The 21,096-nt window shown below is 37.5% G+C and overlaps 2 protein-coding genes across 2 annotated transcripts in view; one reads left to right on the forward strand and one right to left on the reverse strand.

The window, feature by feature from the left end:
* Positions 1–18,949, reverse strand: part of LOC121421401 (synembryn-A-like) — a 22,897-nt gene extending 3,948 nt beyond the window's left edge. The window contains 12 exon segments of the mRNA XM_041616102.1: positions 157–239; positions 805–866; positions 2,552–2,668; positions 4,177–4,336; positions 8,224–8,318; positions 9,237–9,453; positions 10,456–10,584; positions 11,870–11,939; positions 12,196–12,394; positions 12,998–13,045; positions 14,280–14,475; positions 18,793–18,949. Of these exon segments, the coding sequence (XP_041472036.1) occupies positions 157–239; positions 805–866; positions 2,552–2,668; positions 4,177–4,336; positions 8,224–8,318; positions 9,237–9,453; positions 10,456–10,584; positions 11,870–11,939; positions 12,196–12,394; positions 12,998–13,045; positions 14,280–14,369 (1,270 nt within the window). The 5' untranslated portion in view covers positions 14,370–14,475; positions 18,793–18,949.
* LOC121421400 (putative nuclease HARBI1) lies at positions 4,712–6,743 on the forward strand. Its single transcript, XM_041616101.1, has 2 exons — positions 4,712–5,464; positions 5,570–6,743. Exons 1-2 carry the CDS (start codon positions 5,052–5,054, stop codon positions 6,558–6,560), a joined length of 1,404 nt encoding a protein of 467 aa, XP_041472035.1. The 5' UTR covers positions 4,712–5,051; the 3' UTR covers positions 6,561–6,743.
* Positions 18,950–21,096: the final 2,147 nt, after the last annotated feature.

Genomic DNA, 21,096 nt, shown 5'->3' on the forward strand with positions numbered 1-21,096 from the left:
TCCCTATTCCATTCGGAAATATTTCTCCATTAAAGCACATATGAGAACAATAAGAGGGCACACAAAATCTCAAAGGACTAAAATTATTTTGTGTCTGCAATTACAAAGAAATGGAATTCAAACGTGAAGCAAAATATCTGAAAAGTTATTTCTTACCTGATTCTTTGCAGAGAATGAAAATAAAATCAGACATGGATTCCTTGATTTCAGTCGATGGATTTGTCATTAATCTCACCAATCTATGAAATTAAAGATACCATAAAAATTGAATTAATGGGTTTTCTGTAGATATAAAATAAAATAAAGTATGTCGCTTCTTTCTGCCATCTTTTTCTTCTCATTTTTTTTTTCATTCTCCTTCATCTTCTTCTTATCATTTCATTCATTTTTAAACTACGTTTAATTCGGAAGAAAAAACAGAGACTGCAAAGAAGCCTCCGCCTATACACTTCCATCTTCCTACAGTTGTTTTCTTTTTACCGACCAGGGCCCCGTAACACAAATATGAAAGACACTTCTGATTGGTTACTGGTCGGTACTTTGAGCCAAATGCGTGTGTAACAATGATCTTGATTGGTCATTTCATTTAGCGATTGATCCCTAATCTTTGTGTTACGCTCCCCAGGATTCAGTGCAGGGTTTGAAAAACTGCTACCTAACAACTGGCGTTATAGCACCATACATATAAAAGCAAAGAGAATTGCTGCAGCCTTCAACTAGATAAAGGCTTCATCAAACATCAACACCAAACACCTGCATTAACGCCAACACCCAACACCAGTATTTACACCGACACTGACTCACTTGTTTCTTAGTGTATCCCCTTCTTCAGGTAAGTTGGATGCATCTCTTAATGGGGGCAAGACCTGGAATCAAATACAAACAATGAAATTACAGACAAACCTGTGTCAGCATCCACACATGTAGAGTTGAGGCCAGAAGTTTACAAAGAACCAGGAAATTCAAAGAAAAGTTGACACTTGCCAAACATCATAAAACTGACTGTATATCATAAAATATTTGTGCTATCATGACGAATTTGATATCAAACAAATGAGTATGTCATGCTCCTTCATCACATTGCTTTCAGAGCAACCAAGTCTCATGCATTATGCGTGAGACTCAAGCATTTTGGACTCTTGTTCATCCCCTCAAATCTCTGTCTCACGCAACTATCACAGCCTATCCCCATATACATTGTACACAATGTATGTGATCTCACTCAGATTCACAGAAAATCTCACGCATAGCTGGTCTTTGAACTTGGCATCTCTGTGCTTTGCCATCAGGAGCTGACAAAATATTTAGGTGTAATTTTTCCCAAAAATATCTTCATATTTTACTTTTTAGACAAATTAAAAGTAAAACTTGACAAAAACATTTCATATTTGTGCTACTTACTTCTCAACACAAACAATCCAGATTACACTTTTTCATTCAGAGGGGACATATGATAGAAAATGTAATATAAATAATAGATTTGACATTTATATATTCCTCTGAAATGTTTGAAAATATTAATAATAATACATTTGGCACGAATAATACTTTTTTATTCAAAGAAAATTCCACCTGAAATATACTGTTATCCCATCAGCATCCCAATCATGTGAAAGAGCTTAATACGCTCTTTAATTTGATACCAAATTTGTCATGGTAGTATTTATATTTCTGAAGATATAGTAAGCTTTACAATGTTTGGCAAGTGAACAAACTTCACTGAATTCCATAGGTGTATGTAAACTTTTGGCCTCAACTGTATTATAAAGACAACAAATTTTGTTTCCCTTCCATAGATTTCCTCATTGAAATAAGGATTAAAAGAACCTATGAAGCATTCATGCTCATAAAGACTGATTCTCTTTTCACCCTCCAAATGTCTTCCTATCCAGGTTTCTCTGTATAATTTTCACTTTCTTAATGGTAATTAACCAATACCAAAAGATGTTCAAAGGACAAGTCCACCCCAACAAAAATTTATGTGAATACAAAGAGAAAAATCCAGCAAGCATTACACTGAAAATTTCATCAAAATCGGATGTTAAATAAGAAAGTTATGGCATTTTAAAGTTTCGCCTAATTTCACAAAACAGTTATATGCACACATACTGGCTGGTATGCCAATGAGAGAACTGATGACATCACTCACTCACTATTTCTTTGTATTTTATTATATGAAAAATTCTAATTTTCTTCTCATTGTGAAGTGATACAATTAATTCCTCCCTGAACATGTGTAATTAGCATTGTGTAATACTATATGGTTCAGTCCAGTTGGTCCTTATATTCTAATCTATAAAATATGAAATATTGTACAATTCAAACAATAAAAAAAAACAAAAGAAATAGTGAGTGATGGACATCATTGACTGACTCACCTAGTTGTGCATATAACTGTTTTGTGAAAAATAAGTGAAACTTCAAAATGTCATAACTTTCTTATTTTACATCCGATTTTGATGAAATTTTCAGCACTATGTTAGTTTGATTTTTATCTATTTATTCAAGTCAGCATTTTCCTGGGGTAGACTTGACCTTTAATTTCTTTTACCTGTTCTTTCAAATGTTTTCTGATAAAGCGATTGCATCTGGACAGAACACAGAGGGCGCTGATCGCAGGATTGAGTTGCTCCACAAGAGAAAACTGTCTTCCATCTTTGGCAGTGCACTGTAAAAAAAAAATTGTAAAATAAGAATTCAAGACAGCTGATATAGTCAAATTTAATACAATAACTAAGCTGAGGTTAATAGGTCGTAACAGTCATTAAATTTGTCTATAATTGTAATATCATTGGGTTCGACGTGGTCTAGTGGTTCTGACTCTCGCCTTTCAGAGTAGTGGGTTCGAATCCTAGCCGTGGCGCGTTATCCTTCAGCAAGAAATTTATCCACACTGTGCTGCACTCAACCCAGGTGAGGTAAATGAGTAGCGGCAGGAAATAATTCCTCAAAAAGTTGTGTGCAGCTGAATTGTCAGCCTAGCTTAGCCGGGTAATAATAATAGAAGGGCCCGCAAGGAGAACAGTTTTCGGAATTGAAGTGGCTACCCTGGGTAAATATACTGTTATTATTATATCCCCTACTATTTTACTTATCTTTTTCATTAAAGGACAAGTACACCCCAACGAAAACTTGATTTGAATAAAAAGAGAAAAAATCAACAAGCATAACACTGAAAATTTCATCAAAATCGGATGTAAAATAAGAAAGTTATGGCATTTTAAAGTTTCGCTTATTTTCAACAAAATAGTTATATGAACGAGCCAGTTACATCCAAATGAGAGAGTTGATGACATCACTCACTCACTATTTCTTTTGTAATTTATTATATGAAATATGAAATGTTTTCATTTTTCGTCAATGCCATGTGGAATGAAGTTTCATTCCTCTCTGAACACATAGAATTCCATTATTTTAACATTTTGTGCTTCAGGCAAGGAGGTCCTAATCGTCAAATTCGTAAAAATTGAAATATTGTATTATTCAAACAATAAAAAACAAAAGAAATAGTGAGTGACATCATCGACTCTTTCATTTGGATGTAACTGGCTCGATCATATAACTAGTTTGTTGAAAATAAGCGAAACTTTGAAATGTCATAACTTTCTTATTTTACATCTGATTTTGATGAAATTTTCAGCATTGTGCTTGTCTGATTTTTCTCTATTGATTCAAATCAAAAATTTTCTGGGGTGGACTTGGCCTTTAATTATTTTGCTGAAGAGAATACATAACCTCCTTCTGAATGATGATTTCACAAAAATGGGGTAAAAAAAACATGATTTTAATTCTTGGAAAGGAAAACTTGAAATACAAGTAAGGAGGCATTCAAACTATAAAAGAAACTCTAGATTGCCACCAGTGTATTTTTTTATTAAAACCATTGAGATATTTGTTTCGTAACTCAAATTTATTTACAGATTCAACCCTTTAGAAACCTGGCAACATTGCAAGTCAATAAACAGTGACAGAGGATCACAAACAAAATGAAAGATAGTGACATTGCTAACTTTTCTACACATCCCTGTGGACAAACCTTCACAAGAATAGGGACACGGGTCAATATGGGTGAAAACCTTATTTTTCTATCCCCCAAATAGGAACTGTCCCTACTGAAGTTTTTACTTAGGGGTCACTTTGAGAGAAGATATGAAAGATAAATCAAGATATTCAGACCTTTTCTATTCTCTTCTCAAGGAATTTGAGGATAGCTGCGATGAGATCCATACTGTAACCATGGTAACTAGATGACCCTCCCGTTGCTCCCTCTGGTTCCGGGATGAGTTGAAGTACTAAGGCTTTGGGTAATGGCAAGGTTAACATGTTGACAGTGTGACTGTAAAGAAGATGATGGATAATAACACTGTTAATTCAGCAACCTGGGCCCCGTCTTACAAAGACTTCCAATTGATCCAATCGATCGTAACTCTATGGAAATCTATAAGTGTCATTATCATTTCTACTGGAAATTTGCAAAATGTTCTTTGTATGCAAAGAGAAGCGCAGTGAATTTTCAAGAAAACAATGAATGCATGAATATACATCATAGCTGGAACATATTTTGAACAAACATGCATAATAGATGTTGACGTTGCTGGCCGTCCATAGTTGCAATTGCGATTGATCCAATCAATCGTAACTCATAGTAGAGGCCCTGGGTCCCATAACAAAGGTTAGCGTTTCATTGTATGCTGGATTTTCATGATTGATTTAAGCCTAGGTCACATAGCCCGGCCGGTGTCCGGCATCGGTGGAGCTCGGTGGATTTTTGAGGTGTCGCCGAGCTCCCCTCATCGGTGGCATAGCTCGGTGACGTGACCGGGCTCCGTCCGGAAATCTACAGGCGACCGACCAAACACCGGCCGATGACCGTCCGGAGTCTGTCTCAAAAGTGGAGATTTTTTTCGGCCGATGTGACAGCAACTACCGGCCGATGTCCGGCCGATGGTCGGCCGGACATCGGGGGGTATACGGCCGGTACCCGAGCAGGTTAAAGGACACCGTGCGATCACCGGCCGGGTTGTTAACGGGCTTCGAACACTGCCCGGCCGATGTTCGGCCGGTGTACCTCGGACTTGGGGGGCCGATGGTCAGCTATTCCATACCTGTATATATATGTCCACCCTACCTGGAATGGTCAGTTCATCACTATGGCTGCACCGAGAAGACTACGAATGGCGTTGTTAGAACACGAGCTAGCTCAGGCGAGGTTCCAGTACAACTTGGTCCTGGCAGCACTGCTCGAAGAAGCCGAGAGGGAGCGACAGAGGGCCGGCAGAAGAATAAGACGTTGGTGGGTGCGCGAGTGGATCCTACGCAGACCTCGTTTCGGCCAGTATGAGACGCTCATGAGGGAACTCGAGGCCGAGCATGCTGCCGACTTCAAATCCTACCTCCGCATGGTGCCACAGATGTTCTATGAGTTGCTTGACCGAGTTGGCCCCCGCATTGCCAAGACCACAACGTAAGTTTACACTTTATGAACCTACTGTCAAATTGTGCTGAAATGTCTTCCATCCATATTTATTCTAGTTTGATTTTATTCATATTTCACCCTCTTCTGTTGCAGGCATCGAACCCCCTTGGATCCTGGGCTGAAGCTGGCGATCACCTTGAGGTTCTTGGCGACCGGAAGCAGCTATCATGATCTGGCGTTCGCGTTTCGTGTCCCACACAACACCATCTCTCTGTTCGTCCCCGAGGTCTGTCAGGCCATCTACGACGAATACGAGGACGAGATGTGGGCCACTCCCCAGACAGAAGATGAGTGGCGCCCGGTAGCCGAGGGATTCGGAGACAGATGGAACTTTCCCCACTGTTGTGGCGCGATCGATGGGAAACATGTCGCCATCAAGAAGCCCCCCAAGAGCGGCTCACTTTACTACAACTACAAAGGCTTCTTTTCCATCGTCATGCTTGCAGTGGTAAACTCTGACTACAAGTTCATCTGGGCGGATGTGGGGTCACCAGGGTCGTATTCCGACGCCGGCATCTTTAACCGGTCGCGACTGGAGCCAGGTCTGCGTGAGGGAACGATCGGACTACCCCAGCCGGATCCCCTACCAAATGACGACCAGGACACACCCTACTACATGGTCGGAGACGACGCCTTCCCCCTACGGCCATACATGATGAAGCCTTACCCTCATCGGCACCTGAAACGGGACGAGCGGATCTACAACTACCGGTGTTCCAGGGCACGCCGTGTGGTTGAAAACGCGTTTGGTATATTCGCCAATCGCTTCAGATGTCTGCTAACAACCCTGGGATTGAGACCGTCGAAAGTTACCAAGATCGTCAAGGCCTGCATGACCCTTCACAACCTCATGAGGACTCGTTACCCCAACCTTCAGAATGCTGACCTCGACCGGGAAGATGAGCAGGGTCAGATCATCGCGGGTGCATGGCGAGACCAAGCCGTGCTCGAAGATGTGCAAGCAGCAGGGCACGGGCCAAGATTGACCCGACCAGGCAAAGAACTGCGCGCATACCTCAAGAATTACTTTTGCAGTCCTGCCGGGAGTGTGCCATGGCAAGATGTGGCAATAAACCAGCAGTAACTTGTGTCTAATATTGTTACAGTATACCGGATGCAGCCACAGACATTCCATTATTCTTCTCAGGACTTAACGCATTTTTGATGTGTTATACTTTCCATTATTCAGTATGTTGTTTGCAAATAAATCTGTTATTGGGTAATCTTAAAACATTGCCTTTGCTCTTTTTAATTTGAACACTAGTAATAAATGCCAAAAGAAATCAAACCTGTTTGAAAGAATAAATCAATATTAAAATACACCAGTATGAATAAGATGAGATGTGTGTAAATAATACAACAGCAACACATTCATTGTGATTGAATTATTTTTAATCAAAGAATAATCGTCATTGTATCTTTTCTTTCACCTTTAAAAACTAACCTTTCATAAAGAAAAACACTTGTATCAACCAATATGATTAGCTTTGTAATTTTGTAATAGGCTTCAAATGATTGCCCATTAATATGTTTTCACCTTTTAAAAAGTATGTGTTTTTTCATAATGAGGAAGGATCTCCATTGTTTACATATCAGATAAAGTCTTACGAAATATTAATTTTTACTTGAGTACTGTTTAACTTTTGATCTATGCAACTTTGTTAAAATTAACCAATTTTTATGGTGTGTTCTATAAAACCTTCTAAATGACATTTTCTTTCCTTCTAAATTAACTTTGTTTTACCTTTTGAGTTCTCAGTTTATTGCTCTAAGATGTCAAAAAGATAAAAACAATAAAGACAACGACAGAACTTTAGTTTTCATACCTTGGATGTTACCACATACACAATAAATATGGCAATAAACATAAACTGGCACGGGACACCGGCCGATACTCGGTCGTACACCGGCCGATGCGTATTCCGATGTGGTAAGGATGGGGCTGCGATGAGGGAGCTCGGTGAGAGCCCGTCGAATTTTTAACTCCGAAGTTAAATTTCGCCGAGCTGCCACCGATGCGGTTTTTAGCCCCAAACGCCGGCCGGTGACCACGGGAGTCCGGCCGGTGTCCGGCTAAAATCGCATCGCTGGCTCATCGGAACCTCATCGGCCGGGCTATGTGACCTAGGCATTACATTGTTGTCGATGCAATCAATAGTAACAATGTTCTACAATCATTACTAAGTTTTCTGTTAAGGGCCTCTGGACCCAGTCTTAAATAAAAACATGTAATTATAGAGCTTATGCATTGACCCCATCACGCTGTGTATCTGGAAAGATGTTGATGAAGAATAACAACGATGTTGATTTAGCAACATGGACCAAGTCCTAGAAAGACATGTAATCATTGTTCCGGCAAGTAAAACGGCAGTATAGTATCGAAAAATATCTTTTTTTCAAGTTTTTACATTTTTTTATCAATTATTTAGTATAGTCAGTTTTGGGGGGCAATCGATAGTGTTATCTTGCCACCTACTCTACTTGCGTCTCCTTTCATTCTCTGAATTTGAAAGCACCAATATCTACTGCTACCTATAACCTTTTACTATATACCTGTGATATGCTTCTGTCTTCTCGTCATTTTCTGACTTTGAAATCAGTAAATATTATCAAATATCTACTATTACCTATAGATTTTAGATAGTACATACCTGTTATATTCTTCTGTTATCTCGTCATTTTCTGACCTCGAAAAAGGCAAATAGCATAAAATATGTACCGCTACCTATAAACTTTATAGTACATACCTGTGATATGCTTCTGTTTTCTCTTCATTTTCTGACTCTGAAAGCAGCAATGCCCTGAAAGCAATACCAAGCCTTTTCCAAACAGTGTCGTCCTCCTGGGGAATAATAAAAAAAAAAACGAAATTATTCTACTTGCAATAAGACCTCAAGTGGATAATAGACCAAATACCAAATGAATATAAACCTATGATACTTAACCAGTGATGCCAATTTAAACTAAAGCATTATGTGGGATAACATAAAGTATTTTGTGAGGAAAAACAGTATTCTCAGTTTTTCTTTTATAGAAATGTTTCTGTATATCATAAATTGGGGCTCAGAAAGATATAGTTCTAAGAAACAATAAAAAGAAAAGAAAAAAGAACTAGTGAGTGAGGGACATCTTTGACTCTCTCGCTTGAATATCGCAGAGTTGAGCATATAACTGTTTTGTGAAAAATAAGAGAAACTTAACTTTCATAACATAACATAACGTAACTTTCTAATTTCATATCCGATTTTGATATTTGATGCAGTATTTGGTACCCTGGGGTACCAAATAATAATCCGCCATTTTGTTGAATTATTTATTTTATTTTTTGCACTGTACCCTGGGTTACCAAAAAATGTGTACAAGTATATTTTAATGTTTTGTACAGATTTTTTTTCTTTTTAGTGATCTTATGTAACAATTAATGCATGCAAATGATAACTTTATTCTATTTGTTTACTATTATTGGCATTAGATTGTATCAAAGAAAGGAAATAGGCGTTGTGATCATTGTCCCCATTCATTGTCATGATTGTCGCACCGATCGTACGACCGTGATCACCATGACAACAATGTAACTGTACACTATTACAACACGAGATGGCGCTGCACAACGCCGTACCCCGGGGTACTACGGTACCCCGGTGTACGGCGTGGTGCATCATTTTCAGCATTAGGCTTGTTTGATTTTTTCCTTTTGATTCAAAGTCATTTACATACAATGTAAATTCATCCACAAAAGTAAGTCGGAACCACCGCTTACCCCTTGCAAATCCTCGACCTTGACATGTACAATAACATTGAAGAAAGCCTTCAGTATCTCCCCAGCTAGGTCGGCCTTGGCTGCCGAGACGATCTCTCTCTTCTCCGATGCCCCCGTTGTCCCCAGAGTCTCCCTGTCGGTGATGTCGCAAAGCACTTCGGTTTCTAACAGACCGGTGAGGATTTCGACTCCCGAGAGTTCCGTTCGAATCTTCGCCCTGCAGAGAAAAATGAACAAGTGTTATCAAAGAACAATTTCCATTATGTCACTTACACATTACTCTCCCGTTATTTGAATTCTGTAATATGTAGTAGCTATTGAGTGATTTCAAGTACGGTGTTTGGTGTTGGTGTTGAGAGCGTGAAAGGGCAGCTGAACCGAGCTCAACACCGAGCTGGGTTCAGTGGAGTGATACCGATGTCACGCCTCTGTGCTGATCACCTCAACTTTACGCGAGAAAATCTAGACGACAAAAGCGAAATCGGGAGAAATTGCAATAAATTTTATCGTTTAGAATGCAAAGGTTAAAATCACTGCAGGAATCAGAAAGCGTATATATCATTTTTCATTAAAATGTATAAAACTCTAATGATTTGCGCTCATCTTAATTGTAAAAGATAATTTTACGGGGATGTTTCATTGTGTTCGCCGCCTGTACGTGAGCTACAGTTCTTCAACACCAACAAACTTGAAATCACAATTTTCCCAATCCCTGAGGGTTGGTGTTGCTGAATGGGGAAATTGCACATAGATCGTCAACACCAGCCACAGTGCTGGGTTCAGCAGACGACATTCAACACCAGCCTTTAACACGAACTGTCACAAAAAACGTCATATTTTCCGAGGTCAATCCCAACACCAACCTGATTTTAAGTACCGTGTTGTGGCTAGTGTTGGTGTCGTCACAACACCAACACCAGATTTCAACACCGTACTTGAAATCACCCATTGTCTTTATGAATTGTACATGCGTCAAAGGCTCGTCAAGCTTTTTGGGAATAATGCCTCCGGTTAATAAACCTGTTACATATTTATGGAATTAAATACTGTAAACATAAAAATAACCCATAGCCATCGAAGTTGCCACAAAAAAATTACCAGACTTATTTATTCTACGATTATCGTGGTAAATTTCAATAAATTATTCAGTATAATATTCAAAAGTTGGGTACTAATATAGACTACATTCCCCATGAAAACTGACCATCTTTAGCCTTACCTCAAATCAGGAATGAGTGCCGTGAGTAAGAAGAGAAGCCTCATGTCATAATACTTAGTATCCCAAGGTACCTTGGCATCGGTGTATCGCTTGGTGCGTGCGAGGATCTGCTCCACGCAGGAGCTCTCACTGGGAAACAAATATTGAGAAATGGAGGAAAAAGTTATTTAAGCTAAAGAAAACAGTTGCAGCAAATAATTATTTCATGAAAATGATTTTAAAATCAATGTTAATTGCCACCATATTATCATAGATCTAGGGGTACATTGAAATCAATTAATATCTTAGCTGAAAATGGATAATTCTCCCGGGGGGGCCACTTCCATTCACGAGTGGATACCATGCGCGACCATGGGGTCTCAAAAAGCACCCTAAACACGTAATTTCCATATTCTGAATATGCACCCCTTAACAAGTATTGGGGTGTGAAACCTTACCCTTAACAAGTATTGGAAACAAAACGATACTCTTGGCAAATATTCCCTGAAATGAACCCCTAAACAAGTACAGGAATGTTTCATTGTTACGGGTCCTTCGGTCGTCGGCTTTACCTTATTTGGTTTAGTACGACCCCACCTTCTACACCTCGCGCAAATTGGACTCTAAACACGAAGTGTTGGGGCAAAAAGGACATCCTTTATAAAACATTTTAATTTTGTTTTATCACCCCCGCAAATTCGACCCTAAACACGTAATTGCCCTAGCAATTTTGGTGTTTTTGACACCCTTATCACGTTACGTATCTAACGTGTCCTATCGTGAAAAAGACATCCTTTTTACGTGTTTTTTTGGTCGCGCATGGTATCCACTCTTCAATGTAAGTGGCCCCCTCCCCCGGGATAATTCTAATTATCACCAACAAAAAAGGCATACATGGGACAGTGTATTAATATTGCTTGGAAAAATACTCAACATTTCATGGAATTCTGTGCTTATTTCTCAGCAAATTCAGTTTTTCCCAGAGCCATTTGGCACATATTTTTAACGCTGAGGAGTGACATCACAATAAGGTCTAACTTGCACACATGTATTATGAAATACACAAAATAATTATGACCTGACCCCCCCCCCCTCCCAAAAAAAAACAATTGTTTTCTCCCCAAACTGTATTTGTAAAAATGACCCCCTAACAGCTCTGTCCCCAATTACCTTTGACAAGTTATTTGAAGTTATATTCATCCAATTATGTAATTTTTATGAAATAGAGACATAGACGGTCAGTTTATCAACAAACAATGATTTTCTATGAAAGAAAAAAGAAATGTAATTTACAAAGAAAAACCTTAATGCCATAACTTGGTGAAAAATGTAATTATTACAGCAAAAATATAATAGTTGGCATTTCTGATAAGGGCACAACTTGCGCGCATTTCTAATGACATGCACAAATTGTTACATGTATAATGATAGTTACCTGCATATTGTCCTGACTTTGGCATTGTTGAACACAAGATTACACAGGCACTTCTGGGCTTCTGTGATGACTGCAAAAACAAAATATTTTAATATTTATTTGTTATCAGTTATTATCATCATCATTATTTTCAACAAAGAGGGATGAAGTAACAAGTGCACCAGCCAGCTGATTTAATGATGAGAAGGTGCACACATTCTTTCTGTTCACACTACAGCATGCTATGCTACTACAGCAAATTACAGCAAATTACAAAATAGTGCTGAACAGGTGTCCAATTTGACTATACATTCCCTGCCGAATGAGGGAAGCAGACAGCAAGGCACTGACCTTTTATACATCATAATCCTTTGGTTCCTCATTAAGGCCAGCTAGTTTTAGGAGAAGGTGCACACATTCCTTCTGTTCAAGTTGGAGCATGTTGTACTTGTCCCGGCTGAAGATCTTCAATGATTCCAGGCAAAGAAGTTGGCATTCCCAGCTCTCTGTCTGCTCTAGCATGTACATAACATCCCCTACAAATTTCTGGTCAAAACAAAAAACGAGCAATAACAACAAAATATCCATCAAATAAAGAAAAGAGTGAGTTCATCTAGCAGTAATACTTATTTACCATCATCTACTCCAAGAAAAGAAACTCATTGCAACATTTTATAAACAAAGATACTTAAAACTAATTGGTATCAGAATCCATATCTGGTAAAACCAAGAAAATAAAAAGAACAAAAATTGATCAAAAAATGAAGAAAAGAATGGTCCATACTGGTCATGTCTGCTGTTAGGTTAGCTCTCTGAATCTATCCTTAAACTTTTTTATCAAGATACTTTGAAAAGAGACAGACAATCACAAAGCAGTCTTTTTAGATATTATACTTCCAAAAATAATGGGTATCAGAATTTATTCAGCATTTGATTGGCTGATGGACAATTTGTCATTAGAAAATTGCACTTTTTATTGACAAAAAGCTCTACAGAACAGGAAAGAAGGCCTAATGCAAAGCTTAAAAGGAAACATGATATTTTGTACTGCATTAATAATCATAATCATACTTTACAAATGAACTGTATGGTCAAGCATGAAGCATGTATGTTACAGGCACAGACCAGGAATAATACATTTAGGCTTACCTTTTTTGTTTCTAATTGCACGTCTGTAAATGAGAATGTACCAGCATTCTGTTTTAAAAGAAAGTAAATAAATGAAATTTGATAACTACATATATATTATCACCATCCTAGTGAACTTATTTCAAAAACAGGAATAGTAATTGTTCTAAAAAAAAATGCTAAATTATTCCCAAGCAGGACACTTTCTGGCCCAGTGGATTATTCTTGAGAATTTGAAACCACAGAGGATCTTGGTTTCAATACAAACCATTGTGTAATTTACTTTAAAAGAAATTGATCCCCATTGTGCTACACTTGACCCAGGTGAGGTAAATGGGTACCTGGCAGGAATTTATTCCTAATGCTTGAGTGCTGTAAACAACTGCCATGCTAATTACGGGTTATAATATCCAAGTCTTTTGGAAGCACATGCAGATATTTTGCTCTATACAAGAACTGCATATCAATCATTCACAAACAAATTTAAAAAACAGTAAAATATTATCTTCATTTCAAGGTAAAAGATAGTAGTTGTAGCAAACAACTATTTCAGGAGAAAGTCTTTAAAATCAAGGTTACTTGTCTCCATATCTATATATCTATATCTAGATCTGGTACATAAATGTAAACATATCTTTGTGAAATCATGAAAACTTATCTCAAAATCAATAATTATGATGATCACTAAGCATATGTGTGACAGTGTATTAATATTGCTTGGAAGAATACCAACATTTGATGGAATTTTGTCCTTATTTCGCTAATTTCTCAGCAATTACGCATTTTCTTCCAGAGCCACTTGGCACATAATTTTTATTCATACATACAAACACTTGGGTGGTAATTTTATTGTATTCTGTTCAAACTCATACCAAAAGTGGTATTTATCTTTAATTAGGAAAAGGTACATTGGAAAACCATGGATAGATAAACACATAGGGCTATATAAGAAGCATAATCATCGCCAATTGGCATATTTCTCAATAATATGTTGCTTGGCTTTATTCCTTTGGGATAATATTGAGGGAAATAAGAGATACTGTACTTGAGCATATTATATTGAGGGGAATCAGAGGTTATAGCAGGTGATTATTTGGTATTTGTTACCCAGGGCTTGACATTAGCAGAGGCCCCGGGCAACCAAAAATGTCGGGCCACAAAATTCTGCAAAAGCCTGCAATTGGTGACCCAGTTGGTCAATCAAAGTTTTGATAAATTGTAATGTTTTCTAAATTGTTTTAAAGCCACCAAATTTGCTTGGCGGGCTACCAAGAAAAAAAGGTAGTGTGGATCCTTGGTTTACCTCTTTTGTGAATTCCTGCAGCTTGTTACAGATTTCAGTCTCGTTCCCAGACTCAAAGGCGGGCACAGCCGACACCAGCAGCGTGTTCATCTTGAGACGCTGGTCATATGAAGAACTTGCCTTGGAAATACAATTTACTTTGTACCTCTTGAGATATATGTAACCAGAACTTGCACTTCTTCTATAAATATGTTCACTATGGAAGTGGAAAACAAAATAGGAAGAAGACATGAGAGTTTGTGCTGTGTGCACATATGAAATGTGTATGTCTCTTCCTTATGGCCGAATGCAATCGCTGTGCATGCACTTTTTTTAATCTACTTTTAATCTGGAACTTTGAAAAAAATCACAATAAGAAAGTGTCCTTTACCAGTGTATAAAAAACAGATAATTGGCTGCAGATCTCTGCACTTTTCTAATAAAGAAGGTAATACAATCTGAACCTTTCTTATCCTGCCTCCCCTTATCCAGATCCATTATTCAGACACACACTTGCCAAGATTTTTTTTTCCAATCTAGTTCACGGGGAAATGAGATTTCAATCGAAATTCAAAATTCCTACGCAAACTCACTTTGATTACATACATATCCCAATATAGTCTACCTACAACTGCATTGTTTTTCATGAAAATATCTTACCCAAATCACAGAAAGAACAAGACAGGATAATTTTCCAGTACACAAGGGAGCAGCGCAACAATTTTATCACATTCAATCCTGTTTTCCAGGAAAAACAACACATGTCTCACAAGCTAGCGCGAGGCCTCCATACGGACAGCGCTGTCTATCATGTTTTAGCCTACAGTCATAACAATGGCTGACTTTGCGGGACTGCAATGCTCACTGAGATAATCCAATTTTTAGGTGGTCTGTCTATGACAGATCACCTATTGTTTTCATCAGAATTTTCTTTCTTTATTTCTTTATTTCTTTCTTTCTTTATTCTTGGCACCTATGTTTGTCGCCAACTTTTCTCGAAATTGGCTGAATCAATTTTGCTGATTTTTTCGTCATATATAGAATCTATCATAGAGACGGCAAACTAAGCTTTTCAAGGTCATATGGTCATGATGACGTCATCTACGCGCCATTTTGTAAAATTCTTCATTTCATCATATCTTCATTATCAATTATCAAAAATTAACAATATTTACATGACATTAACTTCATGTCAAGGGTCAACTGTCAATGTCATCAAAGGTCATGTAGAGGTCATGACGCGCGCGTCAAAGGTAAAAAAATCATCCAAATGACCTATAAAATTTTTTGGGTACGTTTCAGGTCATTTTAAGCATTTCAAAAATTTGCGCGCGCGTTTCCGCGCGTTACACCTTAACGCAACGCAGAAAAACCGTTTCTTTTAATATCATTGCATTGCTAATAAAATTCTGAGCAATTTGATACCTTGATCAACCTTCTACAACCATTAATAACGAAATTAACACCCGTTAAAGTTTGCAGCACGTGTGCGCGCGAGCTCTCACTATAGGCCATATATGGGCAAAAACATGCCTATTGCAAATTCACTGTAGCTCTTTAAATAGTCCGTTGACCCCCAATTTTTTTTTCATATATCGATAGAGTATGAGTTGTAGATTTGATTTCATGTCATCAATGTCCCTAAATTATATCATGACGTCATCAAAATGGCGCCTAAACTAGAAATTTCATTTTTTTTTAAATGACGTCATCAAATTTATGCAAATTTGGTTGTAACTTCTCGAATATAGATCGTTTTTCGCCCAGATTTTAATATGTTGTAGTTTAGAATATACTCTTTCTCCTCAGTTGACATGAATTTTCGTTTTGAGAATCGCATCATTGCGTAAAACAGCAATGAAAAGAGGCATGTCATTTTTCTTCATTTTGCGTGTAATCTCTATGGGACATGACTTTTTCTCAAAACTAGATTCGACATTCCTCTATTTCGTGAGCCATATCTCCATTTTTTCTTGTCAGCTTTCCTTGAGCTTTTAACATGTTGTAGCTGAGATTCTGTAGCTGAGATTCTGGGCTATCGGAAGTGTGCCCTTCATTTTTTGATCAGATGCCGGGATCATGCCCGTATTTCACTTGCAAAATTGGATTTGTAATTCTCAAAATTGCTTACGTGTAATCTCTATGGGGAATATCGTGGCTCAATGGATAACGCATTTGACTTGCTTTCTCGAGGGCGGAGGTTCGATTCCTGGAGTAGAAAAGATGATTTTTTTTTTCATTTTTTTTTCTTTTTGCCACCTCTTACATGATCCTTTATGATAATTAAAAGGTATGAAAGTTAAAATTTAGCAAGATAAAACAGATTATAATTGTTTTTTTCATATCACATGTATTTTGTGTGTAATCTCTATGGGACATGACTTTTTCTCAAAACTAGATTCGACATTCCTCTATTTCGTGAGCCATATCTCCATTTCTTCTTGTCAGTTTTGCCGGAGCTTTTATATGTTATAGCTGAGATTCTGGGCTTTCGGTAATGTGCCCTCCACTTTTTGATCAGATGCCGGGATCATGCCCGTTTTTCACTTGCAATATTGGAATTGTAATTCTCAAAATTGCTTACGTGTAAAGTCTATGGGAAACATTAATAATCACATTGAGCAATGGTCAAAATTTATTCTTAGGATGTCTAGAATCGAGTCCGCGGGTGGAAATTATTATTTTTTTTTTTTTTACTATCTTGCGCACGATCAATTATAACAATTCTAATAATTAATAGCTAAAATATTGCAAAATAAAACAGATTATAATTACTTTTTTTTCGTATTATATCTATCTAATCATATCCGTCCATCCGCTTTCATTCTCTTATAAATCTATCTATCCATATATATGTCTATCTGTCTATCTACCTACTCTGTATATATATGTATCTGTCTATCTCTCTCTCTGTCTAATATAACATATCTGTTTAGATATGTATATCTATCTATCGTTCTATATATTCATCAATCTATCTGCCTGTCTCTATCTATCTTTATATATGTATGTCTGTCTGGCTATCTATCTATATCAATCTATTTGTCTCTATCTATCTATCTATTTATCTATCTATATGTCTGTCTGTTTGTCTATCTATGTTTTATTAATATAACCACCTATCATTTATCTCTCAATCGATCACTTGATCCATCCATCGCTCCATCCATCACTCCATCCATCTATATATATACATGTATATAATCATCTATCTTGTATGTATCTGTTTGAAGATGTATGTCCGACGATTGTCATCACCACATCAATAATCACATTTAGCAATGGTCAAAACTAATTCTTAGGATGTCTACAATCAAGATTATCAATGTATCTAAATGATTTATTTCATACATTAGCCGACACTGAATGACAAATCATGACAGACCACCTAATTCGTCCGCATGACGAATTAAATTCTAGTTAAACTTAGTTTCATTGAGTCATTCGCTTTCTTTCGAGTTATGCTCGATGTATACCTCAATCATTTCAGCAGGTATATATAGAAGATCAATAGAAGATCAATCAATCACAATTTAAAAGACAAATTAAGACTGGATGAGAGTTGGACATGATCATCACACAATGGCACTATCACTCAGTATCACCACTGCACCACCACCATCATCCTCATCATCATCACCACAATTATTATCATGATCATTATGATGATCATCATCACCACCATCATCATGATCCTCCTCCTCATTATCATCATCACTGCATCATCATGGTCACCATCATCATGATCTTCCTCCTCATTATCATCACCATCATCATGATCATCATCATCACCACCTGCACCAGCATCATCACCATCATCATCTTCATCATCATTATCATCTTCATCATCATCACATCATCACCAGCATCATCACCACCATCATGTTATCATCATCATCCTCGTCATCATCATCATCATCACATCATCAGCACCACCACACCAAGTCCAAGACCAAAGCACTGACATCATTGTCATCATCATCAATCATTTTCGTCATCGACATCATACTCATACTCATAGACATAGGCTACTCATCTGGCATTGGCAATGAATTCAGTTCGGAAGTTCCTGTCCTGACTCCTGTGCTGTGCAATATTTGAATCGGCCAAATCGTGGTTTTGGAAACCACTCATAGATTTGTGTACGCGCATTTGTGTACAAAGTGAATGGAGGTGGAAATAGGGAACCGTGCGTGCGACTGAATAAAGCGCTGCTGTATGAAGTGAATGGTGGTTACCTATATCACGATAATGCCTTTGAATCAAGACAATCGACAATAGTTTGAAGTAATAGATGACACATTTTTGTGGACGACCATGACAATTGCACTGCCATATTCTATTGCGTGTAACTAGTTTAACAACACACCGCCGACGTGACGTGAGTCACCCCCGACCGAGCCGGGTAGATCTACCACAAGACATCGATGGTTGAGCCGCGGGTTCGCGTGCAGCAGTCGATTCTCGACCATTTTTGGGAGGCATGATTGCCTTGTTGGCAATATTATTTTCATCATTTCTCAACTAAACTTACCTCACGCTGTTCTAAACATCCAATTTGGAGTATCTGAAAGACACTGATCTCACTATCAGCTTATCAGGCACAACGAAAAATTAGATGACTCGTCAACAAGACAACATCAAAGAATTTGTTCATGTCGATCTACTGTTCCAACGTAGTACATGCATCGCTTCTTCTCTAAAGGCTGCACTGGCGATCCGGTGCGACTGTACTACATCTTTTTGTATATAGTTGCATTGTAAACGTGATATATACCGCGGAGCTAGTGGATTTTAATATGTAAGCTCAGACGACCTATTACTAAAGAAACTAAAGTACAAGATATCCAGCAAAAATTGCTTTCGTAGCACGCAAAACACGGTGATAGAAAATGCAATCAAGTTCAATAAATAATAAAATAACATAAAAATGATGAGAACACGCACATATCAAAAGAAGATGAAGAAGAAGAAGAAAAAAAAGAGGAAGAGGAGGAAGGAGGAGGAGATTAATGATATAAAAAACAATTTTCAATGAAGATGGGCCAAGAGAGATGACGTGACCGTAGGCCCTTTACAAACCGTCTTTAGCAGTTCGTTGGTTGAGGAAAAAAAAACATAATCGCAGAACATTTTAAAGTTTCCCCTCTGTAATGAAGTGCATACACCATTCTCTCTCCTTTATTTTCTTACTGATAGTTACTTCTTAATATAGTAACAGGTAGGGTTAGTCTGGTCTATCAAATATATCGTCAAAAAGCTGATCTACATGTATTCTATGATTAGTGTGACAACTCAATTAACGCTTTAACACTAAATTATTACTAATAATATGAACATTCAACCAATTTGATTAATATGAGATGAATTTCTACCCCAGAGATTCATTTCTAAATAAAACCATTTCTTTCTTTTCCCCCCTTTTTTCATTTGAAGATTGCACTTCTACAATGAACACACTGGGTCATAACGTTGTAAACGCTATGAGTAACAAGTCATTAGTTCAGGTCCCCCATACTGTGACAAAGTCATATGGGGAAAGATCATTTTCACATGCAGCTGCTATTTTATGGAATAATCTGCCAGAATATCTTAGAAATATACAATCATACGTAAAGTTTAGAAATAGCTTGAAAACACATTTATTCACCATTTTGTAAACAATTAATGTAAGAACCCGGTGCTCTCCCCTCCATCTCCACTCCTTTTGTAAAAAGCGCTTATATTTATAGAGACATGCAACTTTGCTTATGCATTTTGCGCTATAAAAACGTTTCATTATTATTATTATTATTATCATTAAACACCGTTTGAAGAACATAAACAATACTAAAACAACAACTGTTGCATTCATGAATCAGAACAAGTCAAAATATCTGATAACGATACATTATTCTCAGTGGCGGACCGTGACCCGGAGGAGACAAAGCATTGGGGGGGCACAGCACTCACAGACAATGCAGTCGCCCCCAATGCTTTGTCTCCTCAGGGTCACGGTCCGCTACTGATTATTCTCATTGTTTTCCTTGAATATTGAATTACCTTGAATATAAATTTGCTACGACACGTGCCTGGATCGCATTAACATTCTTTACACAATCCTTTATAAGAGATAAAATTTTATTCAAACATCTGTGAATATAAAACTACTAAATGTTTTTAGTCAAGTCAAAACAAAGCTGCAAATCAGACTGACATTTCCCTCAGCCTTGAAAATCATTTTGTAAAACAATGAAAACTAGATTTTTGACATAAAATGTGAGTATTACACTCTAAAAACAAATCAGTCAAAAATGACTAGTTGATAGGGTCAGCTGGGTACAACTGTTATTCTTGTCATATTTGACTATTTTCTAGTCATATTTTACTAGAACAGAGTTATTTCTAACGAGAATATATGTCAGAAATGTGAATATCAGTGATTGCCATATCAGTTGCTCCCAGCTGACTACTGCCTAGTCAATTTTACTGATTTATTTTAAGAGTGTACATAAAAATGAACAAGTCACATTATGAAAACATCTAATATTTTTTCTTACACCCAATACTATCCCATGAGGTATACGTGTAAATTTGAGGAGAGGGGGGGGACTTCCTCTTTTAAAAAGGCATTTAACTGAAACAAAGAATTAACAACCTATAGGCCTCATTTAGTGTGCAATAAAGATGAAGATAATGATGTCTATTTCACAGTAATGCAAATTGAATTGCACAAGTAGGTTTACACGTGCTGGGGAAAAATGGGGCAGTATGTCCAAGCATTTCTCCCCTTATAAAGTAGAAAAAAAAGTAAATAATAAAAATGGCAGTCACTGTTTCTAACATGTCTTTTTATCAA

Source organism: Lytechinus variegatus, chromosome 9 (genome assembly GCF_018143015.1).
Source record: "Lytechinus variegatus isolate NC3 chromosome 9, Lvar_3.0, whole genome shotgun sequence".
Taxonomy (NCBI): domain Eukaryota; kingdom Metazoa; phylum Echinodermata; class Echinoidea; order Temnopleuroida; family Toxopneustidae; genus Lytechinus; species Lytechinus variegatus.